General features: G+C 45.5%; 2 protein-coding genes across 3 annotated transcripts in view; one reads left to right on the top strand and one right to left on the bottom strand.

Moving 5' to 3' along the window:
- The first annotated feature begins 301 nt into the window (after positions 1-301).
- spag8 (sperm associated antigen 8) lies at positions 302-6,040 on the top strand. 2 transcript variants are annotated; one of them, XM_062484577.1, is made up of 6 exons: positions 302-630; positions 3,440-3,586; positions 4,146-4,191; positions 5,051-5,165; positions 5,264-5,326; positions 5,862-6,040. In XM_062484577.1, the coding sequence occupies exons 1-6, from the start codon at positions 534-536 to the stop codon at positions 5,970-5,972; spliced, it is 579 nt and encodes a 192-aa protein (XP_062340561.1). In that variant the 5' UTR covers positions 302-533; the 3' UTR covers positions 5,973-6,040. The 2 variants fall into 2 exon arrangements, with proteins under 2 accessions (XP_062340561.1, XP_062340562.1); XM_062484578.1 differs by lacking the exon at positions 302-630 and adding an exon at positions 2,174-3,102 and having other exon boundaries at positions 3,440-3,599.
- A 2,219-nt stretch (positions 6,041-8,259) lies between these two features.
- Positions 8,260-21,884, bottom strand: part of npr2 (natriuretic peptide receptor 2) — a 34,246-nt gene continuing 20,621 nt past the window's right edge. Inside the window, exons 11-22 of the mRNA XM_062483841.1 lie at positions 21,127-21,231; positions 20,059-20,130; positions 18,879-19,038; positions 18,003-18,158; positions 16,786-16,954; positions 15,666-15,812; positions 14,050-14,173; positions 11,821-11,889; positions 11,463-11,637; positions 10,388-10,486; positions 9,381-9,472; positions 8,260-8,828 (exon numbers count right to left, since the gene is read on the bottom strand). Coding sequence (XP_062339825.1) covers positions 8,766-8,828; positions 9,381-9,472; positions 10,388-10,486; positions 11,463-11,637; positions 11,821-11,889; positions 14,050-14,173; positions 15,666-15,812; positions 16,786-16,954; positions 18,003-18,158; positions 18,879-19,038; positions 20,059-20,130; positions 21,127-21,231 — 1,431 coding nt within the window. The 3' untranslated portion in view covers positions 8,260-8,765. The remainder of the gene's footprint in view (positions 8,829-9,380; positions 9,473-10,387; positions 10,487-11,462; positions 11,638-11,820; positions 11,890-14,049; positions 14,174-15,665; positions 15,813-16,785; positions 16,955-18,002; positions 18,159-18,878; positions 19,039-20,058; positions 20,131-21,126; positions 21,232-21,884) is intronic.

The raw sequence follows: 21,884 nt of genomic DNA, 5'->3' as shown, positions 1-21,884 counted from the left end.
CACAAATTGAATTATGTTGTTGAAATTCCACGGCGGCGCATTCTACTAGCTGGTTTGAGGTTTCCGTGATTGGAATCTTGGCTCTTCCCGCCAGCGGCGCGAGGATTTCGTCTCGAGACATGCAGAGGACAACCCTTTCTGAGGCTGGGCGAGGATTTTGTGGAAAGCTTTCTGATGCACCGATATGAGGAAGAGGCAGTGTAGGGACTACAGTCAGGATATTAACCAAATAACATTTTCTATTTTCTAAAATCATCAAGTGAATCTGTGTTAATGTAACCATTAACCTATCTGGTGAAATCACAGATTTGGCTCTGTGCTAATAGTAAGAGTCACCAGGGACCATTACGGTGTCACTAATGTAGGCTATCACTGCCTTGATAAAAGCAAGCTGAGAGCTACGCTTGCCTGTGCCTGACAGCCATAGAGACGGAGACTCATTAGGGAGTAAAAGGAGAAGGCTAGTGAGGGGCAGGTCAGACCTGGAGCTAGCCGTGGTCATTGTTGGGCAGAGATGAAAGTCACTGCAGTAGATGAAAGCTGACCAGGGCTTGAAGACGGCACCTAGCCCACTCTGTCTGTCTGTGGACCCCGCCGTATGTGAGCACGTAAGATCCAGCCTCCATTTAGGTGAGGGGAAGAGAACGTAATCACAGGGACCGTAAGCCTCTGAGTGATGTTGAGGGTAGAGATGATGAAGCGTGGTAGCCTACACACACACACACGCACACATGCGCGTACACACAAGCACACACAAATAGATCTGACAAGATACTAGTAGCCATGGAGATTTCTGGACAACATGTTTTCAAGATAAGGAACAGAAAAAACAATTCGATCAACCAGTTGGTTAAGCAGGAAAAGTCTGATGTTGAAAAAAGTTGTTCAGTGAAAGGATGGAAGAATGAATTACATAGACATGCTGTGGAGAATGTGTTCCCCTTCCTAATAACAGCGGCCTAAGTGACCACACATAAGCCACACTGTTAATGCTGGGTGGTGGGATGTTGGTCTGAACTTCGCGAGTACAACCGTTAGAAAGTGTGTATTTTAGAAGGGCCTTGCACATTTCAGTCGAATGCTCCAGCTATTTTTAACCTAACTGCAATGACTTGTACTGTGCAAGTCATCTTTTAAGGCCAATGTGTTTGTTTTCCAGGAGTTAGGAAGATTTAAGGAAATTAAATGTAGGCTGGGCCTACTGAATTATGTGCACTTTAAAAAAAGTTTAAATGTGTGGATTTCTCTTCCTGTGTTTTGGGGATTATTTATGAAAAGTCATATTATAGCGTAGGCGTAGGTTAACATATGTTTACTTTTTATTAAGTTTATCATTCAGTGGCAGTAATGACATTAGGCTACATCAAACAAATGGCCACCAGACTACCAGATTAAAGAAAAATTCTTGAGAAAGAGAATTCATTGTGACTGCTGTTATGACACAACACATTGATAACATATTGTCAGCCTAGCTGTAAAACATTCCGACCAAGGTAGACCATTCTTTCTTATACAAGAAAGGATAAAGGATTTTACAAGAAACCCTTCAAACCTCATGTCAAAATACAGACTCAAGTTTGATTAGGCTACATTACTCTCTTTATGAGAATTGAACACATTTGCAAACAGAAAATAACTCATAGAGTTTCATGAAAAACATAGCGGCTGAGTTTACGCAGGGTTTTCTGAGGTCTGGCCGTTTGGCCGTTCTGTTGTTAGGTGATTGGTATGCTGTGCACCTGGCCAATAGCTTATAATAAAGCTTGTGTAAAACGTAGTAGGTCGTGCGAAGTTGGAATTCTTTGTTGGTAAAATGTCGTTATTGACTGCAGAAGAATAACATAGGCCCGCGTGGTTTGTCCACGTGACGTAGAACCGATGGAATCACGTTAAAACTTCATGCTATGACTGGACTGGAGATTCAATGCTCAATCTTTGATTGATTAAAGCACGAAATACGTTATTTCCTTGTACATTAAAAGTAGCATACAACTGTGTCAAATAGGCCTAATTTGTCCACGTTCCATCAATGAAATCCTAGACGGATTATGGTCTTTATCGATTCGTGAGGCCTCTGGGAGCGGGGTACGCTGGCGAACTGTTGGGATTTTAAATCAAGACAATGTCTACAGTCTTACCATCGGCTTTATCCACCTTAATTGCACCTCTAGGGACTGCCTACCTCTCTCAATAGCTTACCTGAGACCCAAACGATCCTTTACTCAAAGCTGGGATACTATTCTGGTCGTCGTATTATAACCGCTTCTCTTTTTGTGTATCTGGATATTTCACTGATTAGAAGAAGCAAATGCACGAATCCAAACACCCCTTGTTCAGTTTACATTTTTGAGTTCGAGAGGCCAGGTTTCCGAGAGGAGAACGACTTGGCAACTCGGGCTGAAAAGATGTCTGTTGAATAGACAGGAAGCAATGTTTAAACTTTGCTCAATTCTCTGGACAGCTGTTAGAAATCAACGTTTACTCTCCCATCCCTCTCCACATATGGATCTCAGGAGAAAACGGGCCGTGACTGGCCGCTTTGTGCAAGACCAATGGGCACATCTGAGGACTGACCTACCCACCTTTTTAGGGCATGTGTTGACTTCATGTGTCAGTTAGGGGAATGGACACAAGTCCTGTCAGGAATTGCAGCAGATGAAATGGAAAATGATTAATAACTGATACTTTTATAACGTTTTCGTCTTCCTCATCTAGCCTATTTTTTTAATGTAATTTTCTCATATCCAGATTACACTTCAAATCCAGATTTAAAAAAACTTTCAATACCATAATAGGTTTTTAGTAACCAAATCTTACGAAATCTTATTGCCTAGATTAGAAAGCAGCTTGAAAGACGATGCAGCCACGATATAACTGTGGACAGTCGCCATGGTTACATTTCTGACAACAGAATGCTAGACAGTGAAGCTGGCTACTTGAGTTAGCTAGGCAGGTTTCTCATAAACTCATTACAATTGTAGACTAGCTCGCTAATACTTTTTTTTGCATTGGCATTCTACCATTGAAAACATGAGTACATTGGATATCTCTGTGGAAGAGGAACCATCTGGAAAGTGTTTGCTGCATAATTGGGTAGAGGAGGTCAGTTGGCTTGCAGTAATAGGGCTAGGCTACTAGTAACTAGGCTAGCTTGATCTATTCATTTGTATTATCTACTACAGTATCTATCTGTCTGCCTGTCTGTCCATCCATTGATCTTGTTAGGGCACATTCTCAACACATAGTGACATATTTTAAGCAAGTGACTATATGATTTAGAGGTTATATACAGTGAGGAATTAGGCATTTGAATGCCTTGTCTGCATCCCAGGAAGAATGTGTGCTATGATAATAGACGCCACAGAAGTGTAACTCAGAAGTGTACTCTACAGAACATGTTATCAGGCTCGATGCGGGAACATGTCAATCTTTTATTCAGAGGGCCACAGCTGCTCTGGACACGGAACATTCCAGATCTCAGATCCACAAACATGGACACAGAGGGATTCTCAGCGTGGACCTGTCGTCAAGAGTCGAAGGAGACACCACAGTGAAAACAGACTTCACCCCTCCCAAGAGCACAGGGGTGAGACTGAGGGGTGTGTATACAATGACAAAACTGTTTTTTAAAAGCTCTTACAGTCCTATATATATATATATATATATATATCTTGTTTTGTAAAATGACTGTATTATTAAGCAGAGGTGTGATGAGTTCCTTACAAGAGTGCTTCATTAGTCTTGGCTGAGCGATTAGGGAATCGGGCTAGTAATCAGAAGGTTGCGGGGTCGATTCCCGGCCATGCCAAATGACGTTGTGTCCTTGGGCAAGGCACTTCACCCTACTTGCCTCGGGGGAATGTCCCTGTACTTACTGTAAGACGCTCTGGATAAATGACTAAATGTAAATGTCCTGCTGGCAGGCAATACATCCTGCTGTTTGAAAAGGAGCAGCATTCAAAGCCACTTCATCTGGTTGTAGATTTGCATTTGCAAGTACTAGGGAATCAGGCCCATCTTGTTATATTCTCTTACTTGGCCTTGTGTCTGAGGTTTTCATCAACTTCTGATTATTCTGATTACTCTTCTGTTGAGGTTTCTATGTCATTTATTTTGTTTCTCAATTTTGTCTTTACTTTGTTCAGGCATAAGAGGTGAACTTTTGGAAAAACAGCTCTACAAGGAAATAAGGTAGGTCAATAACTGTTTCAAGCTTAAGTTTTTCAAGATTTCATCTTTCAAAAGACTAGATGTGCTAGACGTCGTTCTGAATCGCTTGTGGGAGGAAGTGATGTAATATGGTTTTACAGGTCAGTAAAAACCTTGCACTTTTTGATTAAAGTGTAGGATGTGATTTTACAGTACATGTATTCTTCTCACACATTGTAATGTGGTTAATAAAATATGTCTGTAACAATCTGAAACTCAACAAGTGGTATTAGAGTAACTTTATTATATATTATTATAACTTTATTACGACATGGTACAAAGGCAGGAGAGACATGATTGAAAAATGATTGTTCAAGGAGAGACAGTATCTCATTGCTAGTGTCTGGTGCCAGTAAAAACCACACAGTCTAAAAAAAGTTTTACTGAGCGTTTAATACAGGCTAGTTTGTTTCTTACGATAAAAAGAACATCTCTTTAAATACCTAGTCAAAACATGTTTAGTGGAATTCAACCAAAGCAGTTAAAGGTGCCAAACTGATGGCATACAGTACTGTAGTCATGGGGTGGTCAGTTTATCTGGTGACAGAGCACAGGCATAGTCTCAATATCTGACCAGCTACTGCAGGCTACTTGGTGTGTCCTGAAATAACACTGCAGTTACTGTGACCTCCATATTAACATCTTATGACAGTTATACCCCAAAAAAACATCTAATGTTAGATCCTCTTCCCACAGAAAGAGTGCTTGTGATGTAACAGATATGAATATAGATGTCTACAGTCGCACAGGGAAGTGTGGAGAGACAATGGCAGACTGCTATAAAGTGATAAGGACACCGCTGGTTCTCATGGTGATATGTCTCTACTTCCCTATCTGACAGTAAGCAGACGCTCACGGAGTTCCACCCGCAGTCTACGAAAACAGAGTTCTGCTCGACCACTCAGAAAGACTTCCACATGGAGGGCTTCCGGTCTCACCTTCCAAAGCCCACAGGGGTATTCTACTGAAACCAACATCATAGTATCTACAGCCTTTCACTACTGGAGACCTGTGCAACACATATCTAATGTTGTTGTTTGGTTTTTGACTATAGGAGCATGATTACAAAAGAGACCAGGCAATTTCCTTTTGGAATGAGAATCATTCACGAGTACAGGTCAGTCCGATGAACCAGTCAAAATACCTTTATCTCTGTTTGTTCCTTATCACATACTGCAGAACATTATAGTAGTGTTTGTGTGTTTTACTTTTTCTGCTGAGAGTGGATAAAACATTCTGTTAGCCTTCAGTTTTTTTCATCTCCAACCGAGATAGAAAAAAATAATGACATCCTCACATCTCAATAAAACCTTACAAGGTTGACAAATCAAGGTCAAATGACCGTATCTTTTCTACTCTTTAATTACTACGACATCCTTCAATGAGACATTCCAATACTTTGTGTGCAACACAATTCAGTTTAATATTCACTGATGTTACTAACACTTTTCTAACGTTAAAAATAAACGTTTTTAAGGCCAACACACATACTCATACATCTTCAGTATTGAAACGCTTCATATTAATCGATGACACACACATCATCACATGCTGAATAAATGTTGATTCTCATTTTGCATGCTAGTAATGTTGGTGTGTGAACATGCACACCTTCAGTGTTGTGACGGTCTGGTCTGTGCTGGTCCTGTCAGGGAGTGACTCCAGTGAGGACCAGAGACTCTCCATTCAAGAAGAACTCCAGTTTCAGCACCCCTACCATTCATCAGCTCCACCCTCCTGGGTTGGACGCAAGCGACTACTAACCCAGCTTTGTAGACACGTCACACAACTGACTAACTGTGATATGTAAATGATATTTTCCCTCTGTGATGGTCTTCGTTATGTCTTCTTGGCATCTCACCTTTTGTATTGCTTTCCACAAACAGAAAAGAATACAATGTTAGATTACAACAAATTCTAACATTAATGATCTCGAAATAAAAAAAGTATTACTAAACATTTCTCACTATCTTGAGAATATCACGCCCATTGCTCATTTGTAGGTTTCACATCAGCAATGCTCTTTCAGTTGGCGTCTGTGTTTCTCTGCTTGTTCAACTTCACTGCCGGATGCGGCATCTCGAGCAGCGTGTCTTTCGCAACCGCCAATTACCACAACTGAACATTGGGAAGGAGAACAAAAAGATAGATTTTCCTTCCGCTCTCCCGGGCGAAAAAAACTATCAGGCTATTGTGCTTGGACAAATGACAAGAAAGCCTATTACGGGTCAGAGAAAGCAGGAGTAGACTGTAGGTTGAGCCCGGCTCAGTTGCCTCCCACCCTACCGATATCGACTCCCTCTCTGCCTCCACATCACAGCGCGTGGCACCGATTCAGATGTGCGTTGTGTCAATCAAGGAGACAATTCTGCACGGTGTTGCTCTCCGCGCTTTCAGCGGGGATTAGTTGGAGGTAGCTATGGCAACCGGCAATTTTAGACTACGTTTATGCAATGTGTGTGTGTCCCCCCCCCCCACAAAAACAACTGATGAACATGAAGAAGAAAAAAACATTCCATGACCTTCTTGGCGGAAGCAACAAATGCAATTAAATGCATTTCTTAATATTCCAACAGAAATGTGATTAAGAAAGATTGCTTGCAGCATAGGGACTACTTGCACATTTATTTTAGAAATTGGATCAAAGTAATACCAGACTTGTAATGCCAATTAAATACTGTAAGTGTTTGTGTGTTGACACCGTGGGGCCTACATCTAATCTTAGATGTAAGCTTTGCTTGTAATGCATTTCGGCCACACACCGATGCACTGCAGCTTGTACCAGCTCTAATCACCTAGCAGTGTTTGCGATCTTCTCAGTCAGATTATATTACAGATGCTTTCCTCTCTGTAGAAAACAATAATGAATTTAATGAATTAACCCGCAAGTAGACTACAGTATGTTAGTTCCCATGGATTCTCACTGATGGTGGCATTGTGTTGATGATCTCCCCATCATGTGGCAACCTGAACGTTGAGGAACTCAACTCTTCCATCCGTGAGTCGGTAACAGTCAGCGTGTCGCCGTGACAGCGAGGAGGCGTGGGCGGTAATTAGGAGGCGTGCAGTGCAGGAGGGAGCTGTTCTCTCCCGCGGAGACCAAGACGCGCGCGCTTTGCGTCTTCCACAGCTGCTAATGGAATCGTAATGGCCGCTGATGTCATCGGCTCTGCACAGCACCATCCTCCAATACTTACTCTCCCGTCCCCCGAAACGCACATTTTGCCATCTTTTTTAAAAACTGGTAAATGAACTGTAGTTGTTCGCTCTTGAGTTTTATCATTATAAGATGAGCATTATAAGATGGTGTGTTTCATCAAAGGCGGATAATACAGGCTGCTTCATATAGAGCTGAGTTGATGACAAATCTTCGGTAGTCTAAATATATTAAATGTATAGTAGCTATAGGCCTAAGCCTAAATATCATATGTCTGAAATGTCAAACCAGAAGTTTGATTATCGGGATATTAAAGTGGGTTTGAAATGGCCTGAAAAGGGCTGTATCAGGGAACAGTTCTAATAATAGAGTTTAAGCTCTCTAAGGTACCACGGCAATTTCAACAGAAGAGCCATTTCAGATTCCCTTTGGGTCATAAAATAACCTGGGTGTATTATCATAGGCAGGTAGTTTCCTTGACTTTGAAATGACTAATTTAGTTTTACTCTTAGAGAGTGTAACCCTTCCAACAATGTCTGTATCCATTTCTGTCGAGATATTAGATATTCTAGGACAGTCAAATAAAAAATTCTCTTTCAGCTATCTTTCAGCTATATTTGGATGAAACTATTTGCAAAAGTGTTGTCAAGGGGACGTGGCCTATTTACCCGTTAATTTGGACGGCAATGACTAAACAGATGGAAGATATATGAAGACGTTTACCCACCCTTTCAAAGGTAAAAAGATGTTAGAAAAATAATGCAATTTAATTGCCTATGTCTATAAAGAAGGATTGTATAACTGTGTTTAATAATTCAATAAAACTCATTATAAAACTCAGAATACTAGTGTGGTTGGCTCAAGTGTAAAACCTGGTTGAATAAAAGCAAATATTGAATTTTAATCAGTTTATTGAACAAAATATCTTACAATATCTTGGATATACATATATACATATATCATCTTGTACTGTGTAACACCACTTTAGGACCTCTGCATTGATGTTGAGTTGAACACTGCTCCTATCCTTCCAGAATTCCATAAGGAAATATGAATACATCATTGACTTCCAAACACATCATACAAATCTTAATATAGAAAGCACAAAAAATAAGAATTTATCATTGAAAATTACTCACTCTCAGGACAAGAAAGGTTCTTCATACAAAAACATCCTAACCCTTTTTATTTTTATTTTTTTGCATGTACAATAACAAGGTCGTACCTTGAATTTTTCTGTCCCCAACCCGCCTCTTTCCCCCAAATGACTGTTTAGTAAATAATGTTGTTCAAGGTAGGAAATCACCTTAAGGACTTATTCTAGAACAAATAAAGCAGTCTTGGCCATGGAAGCCTCTGTGGTCGGCTCCTTTATGTCCGCTCGTTATCAGCCAGCCGCTCAGATAACATACACATCGGTCTTCTCTCCCTGGAGCCAGTAGGTTCTCATCTTCCCTTTGCCCTGGAAAAACACATGGATCAATAGAGTCGTCAATGCAGAGGAGTTGCTCTGCTGATTTCCACTGAGGCAGTTTCTCCTTAAGAGGCATGGCTGTCCAAACATCCCTAGAGAAAGTTCATCCGGTCATAAACACACTTTTTTTTTCTCTTTTTTTTTTGTTTCTCTTTTTTTTTTACACAGCCATGCTTCAGTCACCTGAGCAGAGATGGGAACAGTTGTTATTACACTGTTATTATGTTGTTATTACACTTTCTAAACAATTTTTTACACTTTATACACTTAATATTTTATTACACTGTTATTACACTGTTATTATGTTGTTATTACACTTTCTACACAGTTTCTTACACTGTTTATACACGTTATATTTTATTACACTGTTATTATGGTGTTATTACACTTTCTGCATAGTTATTACACTGTTATTACACTGTTATTGCACTGTTATTACACTGTTATTGCACCGTTGTTACACTTATTACACAATGTTTACACTGTGATTACACTGTTCTACAAAGTACAAATGCTGCTACACTCACAAACACAACTCACCTTCATTTCCACATCTCCTCGTAACTGGAGGTCAAAATAACCAAACTCATCCAGCACTTCCTTGGTGGCGGATGAGAGGTGGATCTTCAAGGCTGGGAGGGGACAAAGATGGGACAGTGGGGGACAGGGAGGGACAGTGGGGGACAGGGAGGGACAGTGGGGGACAGGGGGGGACAGGGAGGGACAGTGGGGGACAGGGAGGGACAGTGGGGGACAGGGAGGGACAGTGGGGGACAGTGGGGGACAGGGAGGGACAGTGGGGGACAGGGAGGGACAGGGAGGGACAGTGGGGGACACACGAGGACAGTTACATGATAGTTCATGTAACCTTCATGTAAAGTGTAACTATAATGTTATTACTATGGGTATTACTGTGTAGTTACTGTGTCGCCGATCTGTCTCTGTAGTCACAGGGGAGGTTAACGTGTACCTTATAGTTATTTACAGGTTTGCTGTGCAGGGGCCCTAGGCAGTGTATGATAGCTCAGGTGGTGCATAGATCACAGCCTCCGAGGGGAGCGCAGGGCATGGGGGTCATCAATAATTAATTCACGGAAGCTCTGACAGGAAAGTGAGTCGGTTAATCAATAATGTGTGATGAGACAGCTGGTAACATATCCTGGGGCCTCCTGTTTATAGGGGTTTAACACCCAGTGAGAAGTGATACCAGACTTGCAGGTTCTAACAACTGCCTTTAAACTTGGCTTCAACTGTAAAACCTATGTCGCAATTGTATTTGAGGTATTTCGTGATTTAAACAAAATATGAAAAAAGTTTTAGACTTTCTTGTGACTTGTAGTGACTGATTGGCAGTGTGATGCCAGCCACAACACACAAGTAAACTTTTAATCTAGATGAGAGCGGGAAAACACCGTATGTAACAACTGTTATCTGTTCCTAAACCGGAGACGATGAGGAAACCAAACACATCCACACATAAATATCCCCAACCAGGTTCGAGAACGTGACATTTCGTGTCGCGAGCGCTTGTAGAGTAAAACACTCACCCTCTCCATTCGACTCCATCCGTGACGCCGTGTTGACCGTATCTCCGAATAAACAGTACCTGGGCATCTTCAGGCCCACCACCCCTGCACAGACGGGTCCTGGAAGGCGGGAAGACCATTAAATATGCAGCATGCGCTCCCCAGCACTGTGACGTGTTGTCATCGCCATCATCTCACCGCCTCAGTTAAGTGGTTTACAATAGTGTAGGAGGATGAAGAAAGATATTATTAAACAAGGACCGTGTTCTCAATGCTAAACTACCCACACACACCTCATAAAGATCTGTTGTGGATGAGGATGTAAAGTGTTTGAATATGAGTGTAAATACTGCCTTCGGATAGATAACAGTTTCACTGTGCTGTGAGAAAGGGATCTTGTTTGGTTTTGAATGTGCCTTGGCCTCTGAAGTAGCCTGGACTTGTCTACAGCGTCATGAAATACCAACATTGTTGCTGTTTCAGATTGCCTCTGGAGGTTTCCTGACTCAAATAAAACCAAAATATTGGAATTAAATGTCATTCACATTTACTACAGTTTACAATAATCACCTAAAAATAATCCTGAACACTAACAATGTCAGGTCCATCCATGTGCAGTATATGCACAAATTACATCTTGGCAAGCTCAACCTTTTTCCCTCGAATAAATCATGTCGTAAGTTATTAGCTTGGTGACACAGCAGACTGTCAGCAGTCGTAGCAGTTCAGTTGTCCTGTGAGAGGTAGTAGTGAGTCTGAGAAGGACTGAAGGCTTGACACCTGTGATTTATTACTGGCGTTTTAGGGTCTGGGTAGAAAAGGCAAATGGCAACGAATGGTGCGCCCAACATTTGATTCACTAAGTTGGCCGTCAGACACTTGCTTCCTAGAAGCATACGCTTTCTCAGTAGCTAGGCGTGTGATTGTACCTGTGTGTGTTCTCCTATAAGGCGTGTGCTAGGGGTGTGCTAGGCGTGTGCTAGGCGTGTGCTAGGCGTGTGCTAGGTGTGTGCTAGGCGTGTGCTAGGTGTGTGCTAGGCATGTGCTAGGCGTGTGCTAGGCATGTGCTAGGCGTGTGCTAGGCGTGTGACGGTACCTGTGTGTATGCCGACCCGTAGCCGTAGCTGGTCATTAGGTCTGTGGCGGATCTTGAAGGTTTTGACCTGCTCCAGCAGAGCCAGGGACATTCCAGCGATCTCCCTGGCGTGCAGCTTCCCGTTCCTCACTGGGAGCCCAGACACCACCATGTAGGCGTCGCCTATGGTCTCCACCTACACACACACACAGGGCAGAGGTCAAGGGTCAGGACAGGACAGAGGTCGTAGATCAGGACAGACAGCCAGGGCAACAGGACAGAGGTCATAGGTCAACACAGGAGAACCTGTTGCCGTGGGTGACGTCATGAAAAGAATGCTGTTAGCAGGTTGGAGGGGTGAGGTAACAGGCGGGTTTACCTTGTAAACATCAAAGTTGTCTATGATGGCGTCAAAGCAGGTGTACAGGTCGTTGAGGAGAGTCACCACCTGTAGGAGAGGAGAGCAGCCGTTCAGTACGCTGCACACCTGCACTGAAACCCACCAGTTAGCTTGCGTACTGCTGTGAGTTTATCTGTGAATACATGTGCAATGACTTTGGGAGAGTCAAACAAATGTCAGAGTTAGATTCCACAGCATCTGAGTTAATCTCAGGTTCTCCTCTTGGTTGGCTCTGGTTTCTGGCTCCGTTGTGGTTCTGCGAGAGATTCTGCATGACTCAGATTTACATATTTCTGCTCGTCCAGATGGACTGCAGCCCAGACCAAAAGTTTATAGACAGAAAGCATTTGCATCGAGTAAAACAATCGCAGACTGAATATTTTCAAGTTCTAGATCTCCACGATTTTGCAGAGTAATAGTTATGCTAGATGTAAACAGTTTATGTGAGGTCAGAATTATGCATTTAGTGTTGCCGTGGTTCAACCTGGTGTTACTGCTGTAATTCCCAGAGGTCTGTTGGTCAGGATGAAAAATTGTGATGGTCTCCGAAAAACATAAAACCGTTGTTACCTAAATTCACATTAAAAGTCTATTTTCGTCATTTAGCTATGATATATTTCTCTTGACACACTTTCCCATCCATGAGAGAGAGAGTGTGTGTGTGAGGATGTACCAGATCGTTGGCCTGTCTGGCCCTCACAGCAGCAACCAATAACTGCTGTGCCGGCTTCCTGCTGAAGAGTGCCGGCTGCCTGCTGCAGAGTGCCTGCTGTGCTGAGAACGCTGTTTGTGCTGTCTCCCAAAACTCTGACATCAAGCATTACTGAGAGGACATTTGTGATGCAGCACTGAGAAGCATGACTCCTCTTGTTTCATGTTGTTTAGAGTTTGAGGGCTAAGCCTTTTCTGGGGAAACAACGTTCTGAGTCGCTGAGGTTACACGGACACATCTCTCCTCTAAAGGTGACTTTCAGGACCTTTCAGGATCTTTCAGGACCTTACAGGTCGAGCAGCCTTGATCTCGTCTCTGGATGTGAGAGAGAAGAGCTGGCATTCAGCAGAACTCTCTGACTCATGAGCTCCTACTCTGATAACAGTTCTATTTAGAGTTCAGGTCCGTGTGTGTGGGGTATGCTTGGGAACTGTGAGACATGTAAAGGTACTCTCTCTCTCCTCTCTCTCTTTTACTCTTTTATCTCTCTCGCTCTTCCTTTCTCACTCTCTCACTCTTTTTTCTCTTGCTCTCTCTCCCTTACTCTCTCTCTTTATCTCTCTCTCTCTCTAGGTAATAGCGAACGCTCTCTGAGTGAGAGAGGTTGTGTAAGACACGTGGTTCTCGTCTAAATCCTCTCTGGCACGGCGTTCCCTTCTGTCAATAACAAGATGTTCGACCGGCCATTTTAAAGCCTGTTGCATTACATTTACATTTAGTCATTTAGTCATTTAGCAGACGCTCTTATCCAGAGTGACTTACAGTAAGTACAGGGACATTCCCCCCGAGGCAAGTAGGGTGAAGTGACTTGCCCAAGGACACAACGTCATTTTGCACGGCTGGGAATCGAACTGGCAACCTTCAGATTACTAGCCCGACTCCCTCACCGCTCAGCCATCTGACTGAGCGGTGAGGGGTGACTGTTGCTATCAAATTATCTTTGTTTGTCTTGAGGACAGTTGGTGGAGGGAGGGCTGAATCACTTGTTCACGCGGGCGAATTGATTACTTGAAATGACTGTGCTTGGGAGGTTCTGATTATAATTTGCACTTCACTAGCGACAGTTTGAAGACTCTCTGGAGTCGTATTCAGGCGTGGGGTGAAGATGCTTTTATCCAAAGCGATGTGCAAATAGTGCCTACAGACAGCAGGGCAGAAGATTCAGGAGGGCATATTTCTACCAGTGTTTCGGTGGTCAGAGTCCAGGAACGGTGTGTGATTAGCGGGGCAGAGCAGAGCCGGGCGTGGGGCAGAGCCGGGCGCGGGGCAGAGCCGGACGCGGGGCAGAGCCGGGCGCGGGGCAGAGCCGGGCAGAGCCGGGCGCGGGGCAGAGCCGGGCGCGGGGCAGAGCCGGGCGCGGGGCAGAGCCGGGCGCGGGGCAGAGCCGGGCGCGGGGCAGAGCCGGGCGCGGGGCAGAGCCGGGCGCGGGACAGAGCCGGGCGCGGGGCAGAGCCGGGCGCGGGGCAGAGCCGGGCAGAGCGGCCTCATGTCAGTACCTGCAGCGGGGTGCTCTCTGCTGACATGGACGTGAAGCCCACGATGTCACTGAAGTAGATGGTGACGCTGTCGAACGCCTCGGCCTGCACCGTCTCGCCACGCTTCAGCTGCTCTGCTACCGAGCTGAGGAGAGAGAGGGGAGAGAGACAGAGAGAGAGGAGAGAGGAGAGAGAGAGGGGAGAGAGAGGAGAGAAATACATAGAGAGAGAGGAGAGAGAGGGGAGAGAGAGACATAGAGAGAGAGAGGGGAGAGAGAAACAGAGAGAGACAGAGAGAGAGAGAAACGGAGAGAGGACAGAGAAACAGAGAGACATAGAGAGGAGAGATAATTTAGAGAGGAGAGATCATTTAGAGAGGAGAGAGAGGAGAGATCATTTAGAGAGGAGAGATCATTTACAGAGGAGAGAGGAGAGATCATTTAGAGAGAGAGGAGAGATCATTTAGAGAGATCATTTAGAGAGGAGAGAGAGGAGAGATAATTTAGAGAGGAGAGAGAGGAGAGATCATTTAGAGAGGAGAGATCATTTAGAGAGGAGAGAGAGGAGAGATCATTTAGAGAGGAGAGAACAGGATGGGAAGCTAGTGCTGTGAAAACGAATGTGAGCCGAATTAATCATCATTCTCATGGTGAATTAACACCTACAGAACAGCAGCTTTCAATCTGGACTGAATAACTGTGTCGTCTTGTTATCGTAGCCCTGCTAATTTACCTTATTTGAATTCTTTTTTTTCATTAATGAAAAGAACCGTAGGCGCCGATAAGTCTGACTAAGCAGGGAGAGAGAGAGGGGAGAGAGACATAGAGAGAGAGGAGAGAGAGGGTATCTGTGTGTTCTCCCAGGGAGAGAGAGAGGGGAGAGAGACATAGAGAGAGAGGAGAGAGAGGGTATCTGTCTGTTCTCCCAGGGAGAGAGAGAGGGTATCTGTGTGTTCTCCCACGGAGAGAGAGAGGGTATCTGTGTGTTCTCCCAGAAACTGCTCTCTGATAAATTGGATGGACTGAGATGACAGAGCTTAAACAGAACCAGGTCTCTGTGGCGTTATCAGATTGTTTCGAGCCATATCTCCTCCCTCCTCCTCTCTCCTCCCTCCTCTTCCTCCTCTCCCTCCTCCGGTAATGAGAAGTTTTCTTGTCAGCTTTGTCATGGCCCCAGCGCTCTCCGCTCTCTCTTCCTATCTCCTCCTCCTCTCTCCCTCCTCCTCCTCTCTCCTCCTCTCTCCCTCCTCCTCCTCTCTCCTCCTCTCTCCCTCCTCCTCCTCTCTCCTCCTCCTCTCTCCCTCCTCCTCTCTCCTCCTCCTCTCCCTCCTCCTCCTCTCCCTCCTCCTCCTCCTCTCTACTCCTCTCCCTCCTCCTGTCTTCTGTCACGGCCCCGGCACTCTACGCTTCACTTCCCAGACGGACGGAATATGGGTCTCTCGGAAAGTGCAAGATATCAAACAATTAAATGATTCTGTTCAGGCGGATTTCGAACAACACTGAGGTGTCATATTCTTACGACTTAATTTAGTTTGCTGATCAAAAGTTCAGGTTTGTTTTCCCTGTCTTGCTATTAAATAATAGAAATAATAATAAAAAATTTAAATAAAAACATGGAGATTCTTAATTTGTTCTCACTGTGGCAGGATTTGGTAAAGTAGGTTTTCGGCCTTCCTCTTCTCCTCCAAGTAGGCCTGTGTTCGCTCCTCCACCAGGTTCTCCAGGTTGTTGGCATATTGCTCCATCCTGGAGAGCAAGTTGTTCAGGATACTGGTGCTTCCTTCCCTGGGACACAGCAGGGAAACACGTATCATGTGGTTGTTACCAGGGAAACACGTATCATGTGGTTGTTACCAGGGAAACACGTATCGTGCGGTTGTTACCAGCGAAACACGTATCTTGTGGTTGTTACCAGGGAAACACGTATCGTGCGGTTGTTACCAGGGAAACACGTATCGTGCGGTTGTTACCAGGGAAACACGTATCGTGCGGTTGTTACCAGGGAAACACGTATCGTGTGTTTGTTACCAGGTAAACACGTATCACGTGGTTGTTACCAGGACAGTTAGCTGGATCTACTTGTATACCGGAAAGGAAAATCTGATGGATTCCAGGGAAATCCACTGTCAAAGCTGTTCATATGAAGTGTAGCTCCCTACCCACTGTAGGTTAAATCAGTTCCCTCCCCCTGCGCTGATGACCCCACCTGACCCCCTTGTCCTTCAACCCCCCTGCCCCCCTACACCCTCCACTCCCGACCAAGAATAACACAGCATCCATCATGTGGTGTCAGCAACATACATTAACTTAATGAAAATAACACGGGGAGAGTGTTTCTGTTAGCTGGCTGGTGCCTGAGGTGGAGGAGGTGGAGGGGGAGGTGGAGGAGGAGGAGGGGGAGGAGGGCTGGAGATGCACCTTCCTGTCACACCGTCCGTAAGTGCATCTGAGGGCTGTCAATCACACGCATCTTTCTAACCCACTGAGGCACGCCAACGACTGTGGCAGGTCCCAACACTAACGTGGCTATGCTACATAAACGTAGCCATGCTAACGTGGCTATGCTACGCAAACGTAGCCATGCTAACGTGGCTATGCTACGCAAACGTAGCCATGCTAACGTGGCTATGCTACGCAAACAGCCATGCTAACGTGGCTATGCTACGCAAACAGCCATGCTAACGTGGCTATGCTACGCAAACGTAGCCATGCTAACGTGGCTATGTGTTGATGTGTGTGTGTGTGTGTAAGGTCTCACTTGTTGAGCTTGGTGATGTAGATCTTGATGTGTGTGAAGTCGGGTCTCTCGGCCGGGTCCTCCGCCCAGCAGGTCTCCATCAGCCCGCTCAGCTCAGCGCAGTGGCAGCTGTTATCTGTGGTCGGACGGAAGTACGGCCGCTGGCCGTTACGCACCTTCTGGACGATCTCTGCAACACACAACAACACAGGGTGGGTTTAGTTCAGGGTGTGGTGGAGCAGGGGTGGTGTGTGTGTGCGGAGGGGTGGGGGTGTGTGTGTATGGGGGGTTGGGGCGGGGGGTGGAGCCGTGGGGGTGTATGTGTGAAGGGGTGTGTGTACCTGCATATCTGTATGTGTCTGTTACATTCATACAGCAACAACACAGACCTCAACATACAGCCCAGGATACTTGAAAAAAGATTACGAAATAATTGTAAACAGATTTATAAGCGAACCTGGACAGATCCACCACATCTGTTTCTCACATTTTCAGTCGCAAGAACAAGCAAGACCTGCGCTGCTCTGTGATCAGGAACAAATCAGCCAGTCAGGGTTCGTGAGAACCCAGACCAGCCAGTCAGGGTTAGTGAGAACCCAGGCCAGCCAGTCAGGGTTAGTGAGAACCCAGGTCCCAGGTCAGCCAGTCAGGGTTAGTGAGAACCCAGGCCAGCCAGTCAGGGTTAGTGAGAACCCAGGCCAGCGGGATGGAAGTCCTGTTGAACATTCACTGTTCAACAGGACTTCCAGAGCGACAGAGGGGGGATTCAAACCTGCAATCTCCTACCACCCTCCGCCCTACCACTGCCTGCTCCCAAACGCACCCAAACTCGGTCTATGAGTCACGCTGTGTAGACAGGAGGCAGTGTGATTGGCTGGACAGGAAGGAGGGTCAGAGAGGGAGTGACTCTGACAGAACGCTACTCAACTTCAGCAGGGTCCTCAGGGGGTAATCCCACACAGCCTAAATACCACTCTGGATAAAACCGTCGACCAAAGGAACAATGTCATATTCGTTGTTTTGCATTCATTTTGCAGGTGCTTTTATCCAAAGCGCCATACTGGACATGGTTGGAGGGGGGATTTGAACCTGCTCTATCACTGAGCTATACATATTGGCATTGGGTATGGGTCAGGTTATCAAAAATCAGTTGCAAAGTATCACATAAATTAATGTTTTTTTTGTTATTCTTATTTAGTTCTTATTTAGTTACTTATTTAGACCCTCCTGATAGTCACCTTTGGGGCTCAGGTCCAGACCGTCCATGTAGAAAGGGCCGTTCCTGAGAGCGATCTCCTGCAGGATGATCCCAAAGCTGTACACGTCCCCCTTCTGCGTGCCCTGGGGAGGGTGGCGGTCGTATATCAGCAGCTCTGGAGCCGTCCACAGTTTCACTGGAGACACACACACTCAGATCAGCTCCTCTGGAGACACACACACTCAGATCAGCTCCTCTGGAGACACACACACTCAGATCAGCTCCTCTGGAGACACACACACGCAGATCAGCTCCTCTGGAGACACACACACTCAGATCAGCTCCTCTGGAGACACACACACTCAGATCAGCTCCTCTGGAGACACACACACTCAGATCAGCTCCTCTGGAGACACACACACGCAGATCAGCTCCTCTGGAGACACACACACTCAGATCAGCTCCTCTGGAGACACACACACTCAGATCAGCTCCTCTGGAGACACACACACTCAGATCAGCTCCTCTGGAGACACACACACTCAGATCAGCTCCTCTGGAGACACACACACTCAGATCAGCTCCTCTGGAGACACACACACTCAGATCAGCTCCTCTGGAGACACACACACTCAGATCAGCTCCTCTGGAGACACACACACTCAGATCAGCTCCTCTGGAGACACACACACTCAGATCAGCTCCTCTGGAGACACACACACTCAGATCAGCTCCTCTGGAGACACACACAAATAAACTTGAAACAGAGAGATGCTGTGGGTGTCAACCAGACCCAGCTAGACGCAGCTAGACCCAGCTAGACCCAACTAGACCCAGCTAGACCCAGCCAGACCCAGCTAGACCCAGCCAGACCCAGCTAGACCCAGCTAGACCCAGCTAGACCAGGCAGACCTACTTGCGTAGAGCGCGTGCGAGTCGTCGTTCTCGCAGGAGGAGCGGAAGGTGGCCAGGCCGTAGTCGGTGATCTTCAGCACGAAGCGGCTGTCCACCACGCAGTTGGATGATTTCAGGTTTCCATGGGAACCGATGTAACTGTTATGGAGGTAGTTCATTCCCTGGGGAGGGGACAGTATCAGAGGAAGACACCATTTATCCAAGTGATACGCAGAGTTTTTGTACACGAGAGACTTGTCTCTTGCTGAGGTGAAGAGGTCATGAAGCGGGTCTCCTACAGTCCGCATATAGACATGGAATGCATTCGGTCTGAACGCTCTGGAGACAGCAAAAGGGAAATATGTATAAACTTCCATGAGTTATGATATTATCACCTGTTTGTCTTTTCTACTGTACCACAGTTGCTGACCATGCTTGGCCATGTAAGGAAATGTTCTGTGGACATGATATTTGAATATCTTGTCTCATAATGTCTTGATTTTGATGGATTGAAAATGTAACAAACGTGTTTCTATTAGCAGTTGACGGTGGACTTCCTGTGAAACTAATATATGGATTTCTGATGCCTATATCTGGTTCCTACTAGACTTGTGTCCAGTACAAGCTAAATATTTAGACAACTCACTTGAACTGTGAGTAAAAATCTGCCGTACTACAAAGAGACCTCTTTGCTCAAACGTCACCATAGCAGTTTGCTTCAAATACTTGCTTATCTCAGCAGCAGTTTAGCTCCGGTACTCTCCGAACCCTCCAGTTCACCTCAACACACAATTCTATCTACTGAAGATACCGATCTGGGAAAGAAAGCCTCTATTGTTGGGCGAGACTAAAAATAAGTATTGTAAATACATGGATGATTGGTTTTGATGAAGTGGAAAGCATTTTGCGGTGGGACGGTGATTATGGTCCTCTCAAGCTGTAAGTCAGACTGTGTGTGGATGCCAGTACCAACTAGATCCAGCCAGGAGACTTCACCCCCCCCCCCCCCCCCCCACCACACCCAACCCCACTCAACCCCAAACCACCCCACCCTCTCTCTAATAACTTGTGAACCCAAAACAACCACAACCGTAGTTCCAGACATCCAGAAGGCTCCAGACTTCGAGGTCAATCCTGGACTCTCTGAGATACCTGCCTACCTCCACCATGGACCCACCCACGAACGCAATGGCCCCGCCCACCTTCACAATGTCGTTGATGAGTGAGTAGCGGAACATCCAGTCCAAGTTGATGCTCTCGTTCTCCAGAATGTCCTGGAAGGAAAACAACAACAGCTTGAGTCCACAGATGAAGCAGAACCAAACCGATATCAGCAAACACAACTTTCTCCACTCCTCATGTATGTGTACGTGTAGTGTATGTGTGTGTGTATGTGTGTGTGTGTGTGTGTGTGTGTGAGGACTGAGGTATCCAGGTCTGCATGGCTCCCCTCAAATAAGCCACAACTCAGAGATAGAACAAGATTGAAAGAGAGGGAAAGAGTTTTCGGTTTAGAGAGCGATAGAGAGGGAAAGACAGAGAGAGAGAGAGAGAGAGAGAGAGAGAGAGAGAGAGAGAGGGAAAGACAGAGAGAGAGAGAGAGAGAGAGAAATAGATAGAAAGAGGGAGAGAGAGAGAGAGAGAGAGAGAGAGAGAGAGAGAGAGAGAGAGAGAGAGAGAGAGAGAGAGAGAGAGAGAGAGAGAGAGAGAGAGAGAGAGAGAGAGAGAGAGAAAAATGATAAGAGTACGATGAGAGTAAGATGAGAGAGGGAGAGAAGGAGAGAGAGAAAGAGGGAGGGAGAAAGAGAGAGAGCATTGTCAATACACACAAGCTCAGTGATGTCAGGTTTAGCTCATGTGTCATTCATACTCCTTCATGTCAGCAGGATGCATGTGGATGCGTAACCCGAACCCACAGGCTGATACGCATCACAGGAAGTGACATATAAGGCCCGAGGCAAACCGTTTCCTGGAAGGTTCAACCCAGAGTGCCGGTACACCCCCGTCACATTCCTCCAAATAACCTTTTTATCTCGGCTAATACTACTTCACTAGTGCCTGTCTGATAAACGTAAAAATAGCTCTGAGTTTCCTTGTCAACGGTCATTTTTATTTATTATTCATTCCTGGCGTATGAAGAGGCAAAGTGTACGTGTAAATAAACGCAATGTGTTTACCAAACCGATCAGTCTGAGGTAGAAAGGTCTGCTCTAGATCTGAATTCCTGTTTTGTTAAAATAATCTTTGTTCCAGGACGTTGTGTTTCTAACCTGTAGGCTTCCTCTGGGGCAGTACTCCGTCACAATGCAGATGTTTGGGGGGTCGATGCAGGCGCCGATGAACCTTGTCAAATGGTTGAACTGAACATCTCTCATCTGGAAACCAAAACAAACAAACAATATCACTTGTAAAAAAACAACAACAAAAACACCCACAGTTAAAACATTGTCCCAAAGTCAACTGGCACATAGTAGGTCAACACAAAGTCAAAAGTGAGCGTTTTTTAACCCTTGTGTTCTCTTCGGGTCATTCTGACCCATCAGTCATTGTTACCCACCGTCGTATTGTGACAACTTTACCGCATACAAAAACAAAGTGAAGCATTTTCTTTTAACCGTCAGGCTGTCTCAGACCCTCCACATTGCGAAGGTTAAAAGAAAATGATTTTTATTTGTTTTTGTATTGGGTAAAATTGGGTAAACACAACGATGGTTCGTTATGAACCTTTGGGTCATGTGACCCGAAGGCAGCACAAGGGTTAAATAACTTTTCTTTTTCTTTTAGAGTCAGACTAGTCTGTTCCCAGTTCTTCGGCCTGGCAGGATGACAGGGCTTCATCAGACTCGTCTGTTCCCAGTTCTTCGGCCTGGCAGGATCTGTGTGGGGCTCTGCTCTCCCAGGGCGCCGGGGGACACGCGTGTGTGTGAATATAGAGCTGCTGGAGGCTATGAAACACCCAGTGTCTGCAGGGGGACGTGCTAGCAGACGTGCTAACATCCACAGATGAGGAGAGCTACGTGCTAGCAGT

This window comes from Osmerus eperlanus, chromosome 18, assembly GCF_963692335.1.
Source record: "Osmerus eperlanus chromosome 18, fOsmEpe2.1, whole genome shotgun sequence".
NCBI lineage: Eukaryota > Metazoa > Chordata > Actinopteri > Osmeriformes > Osmeridae > Osmerus > Osmerus eperlanus.
This window is presented reverse-complemented; position numbering and strand designations above follow the sequence as displayed.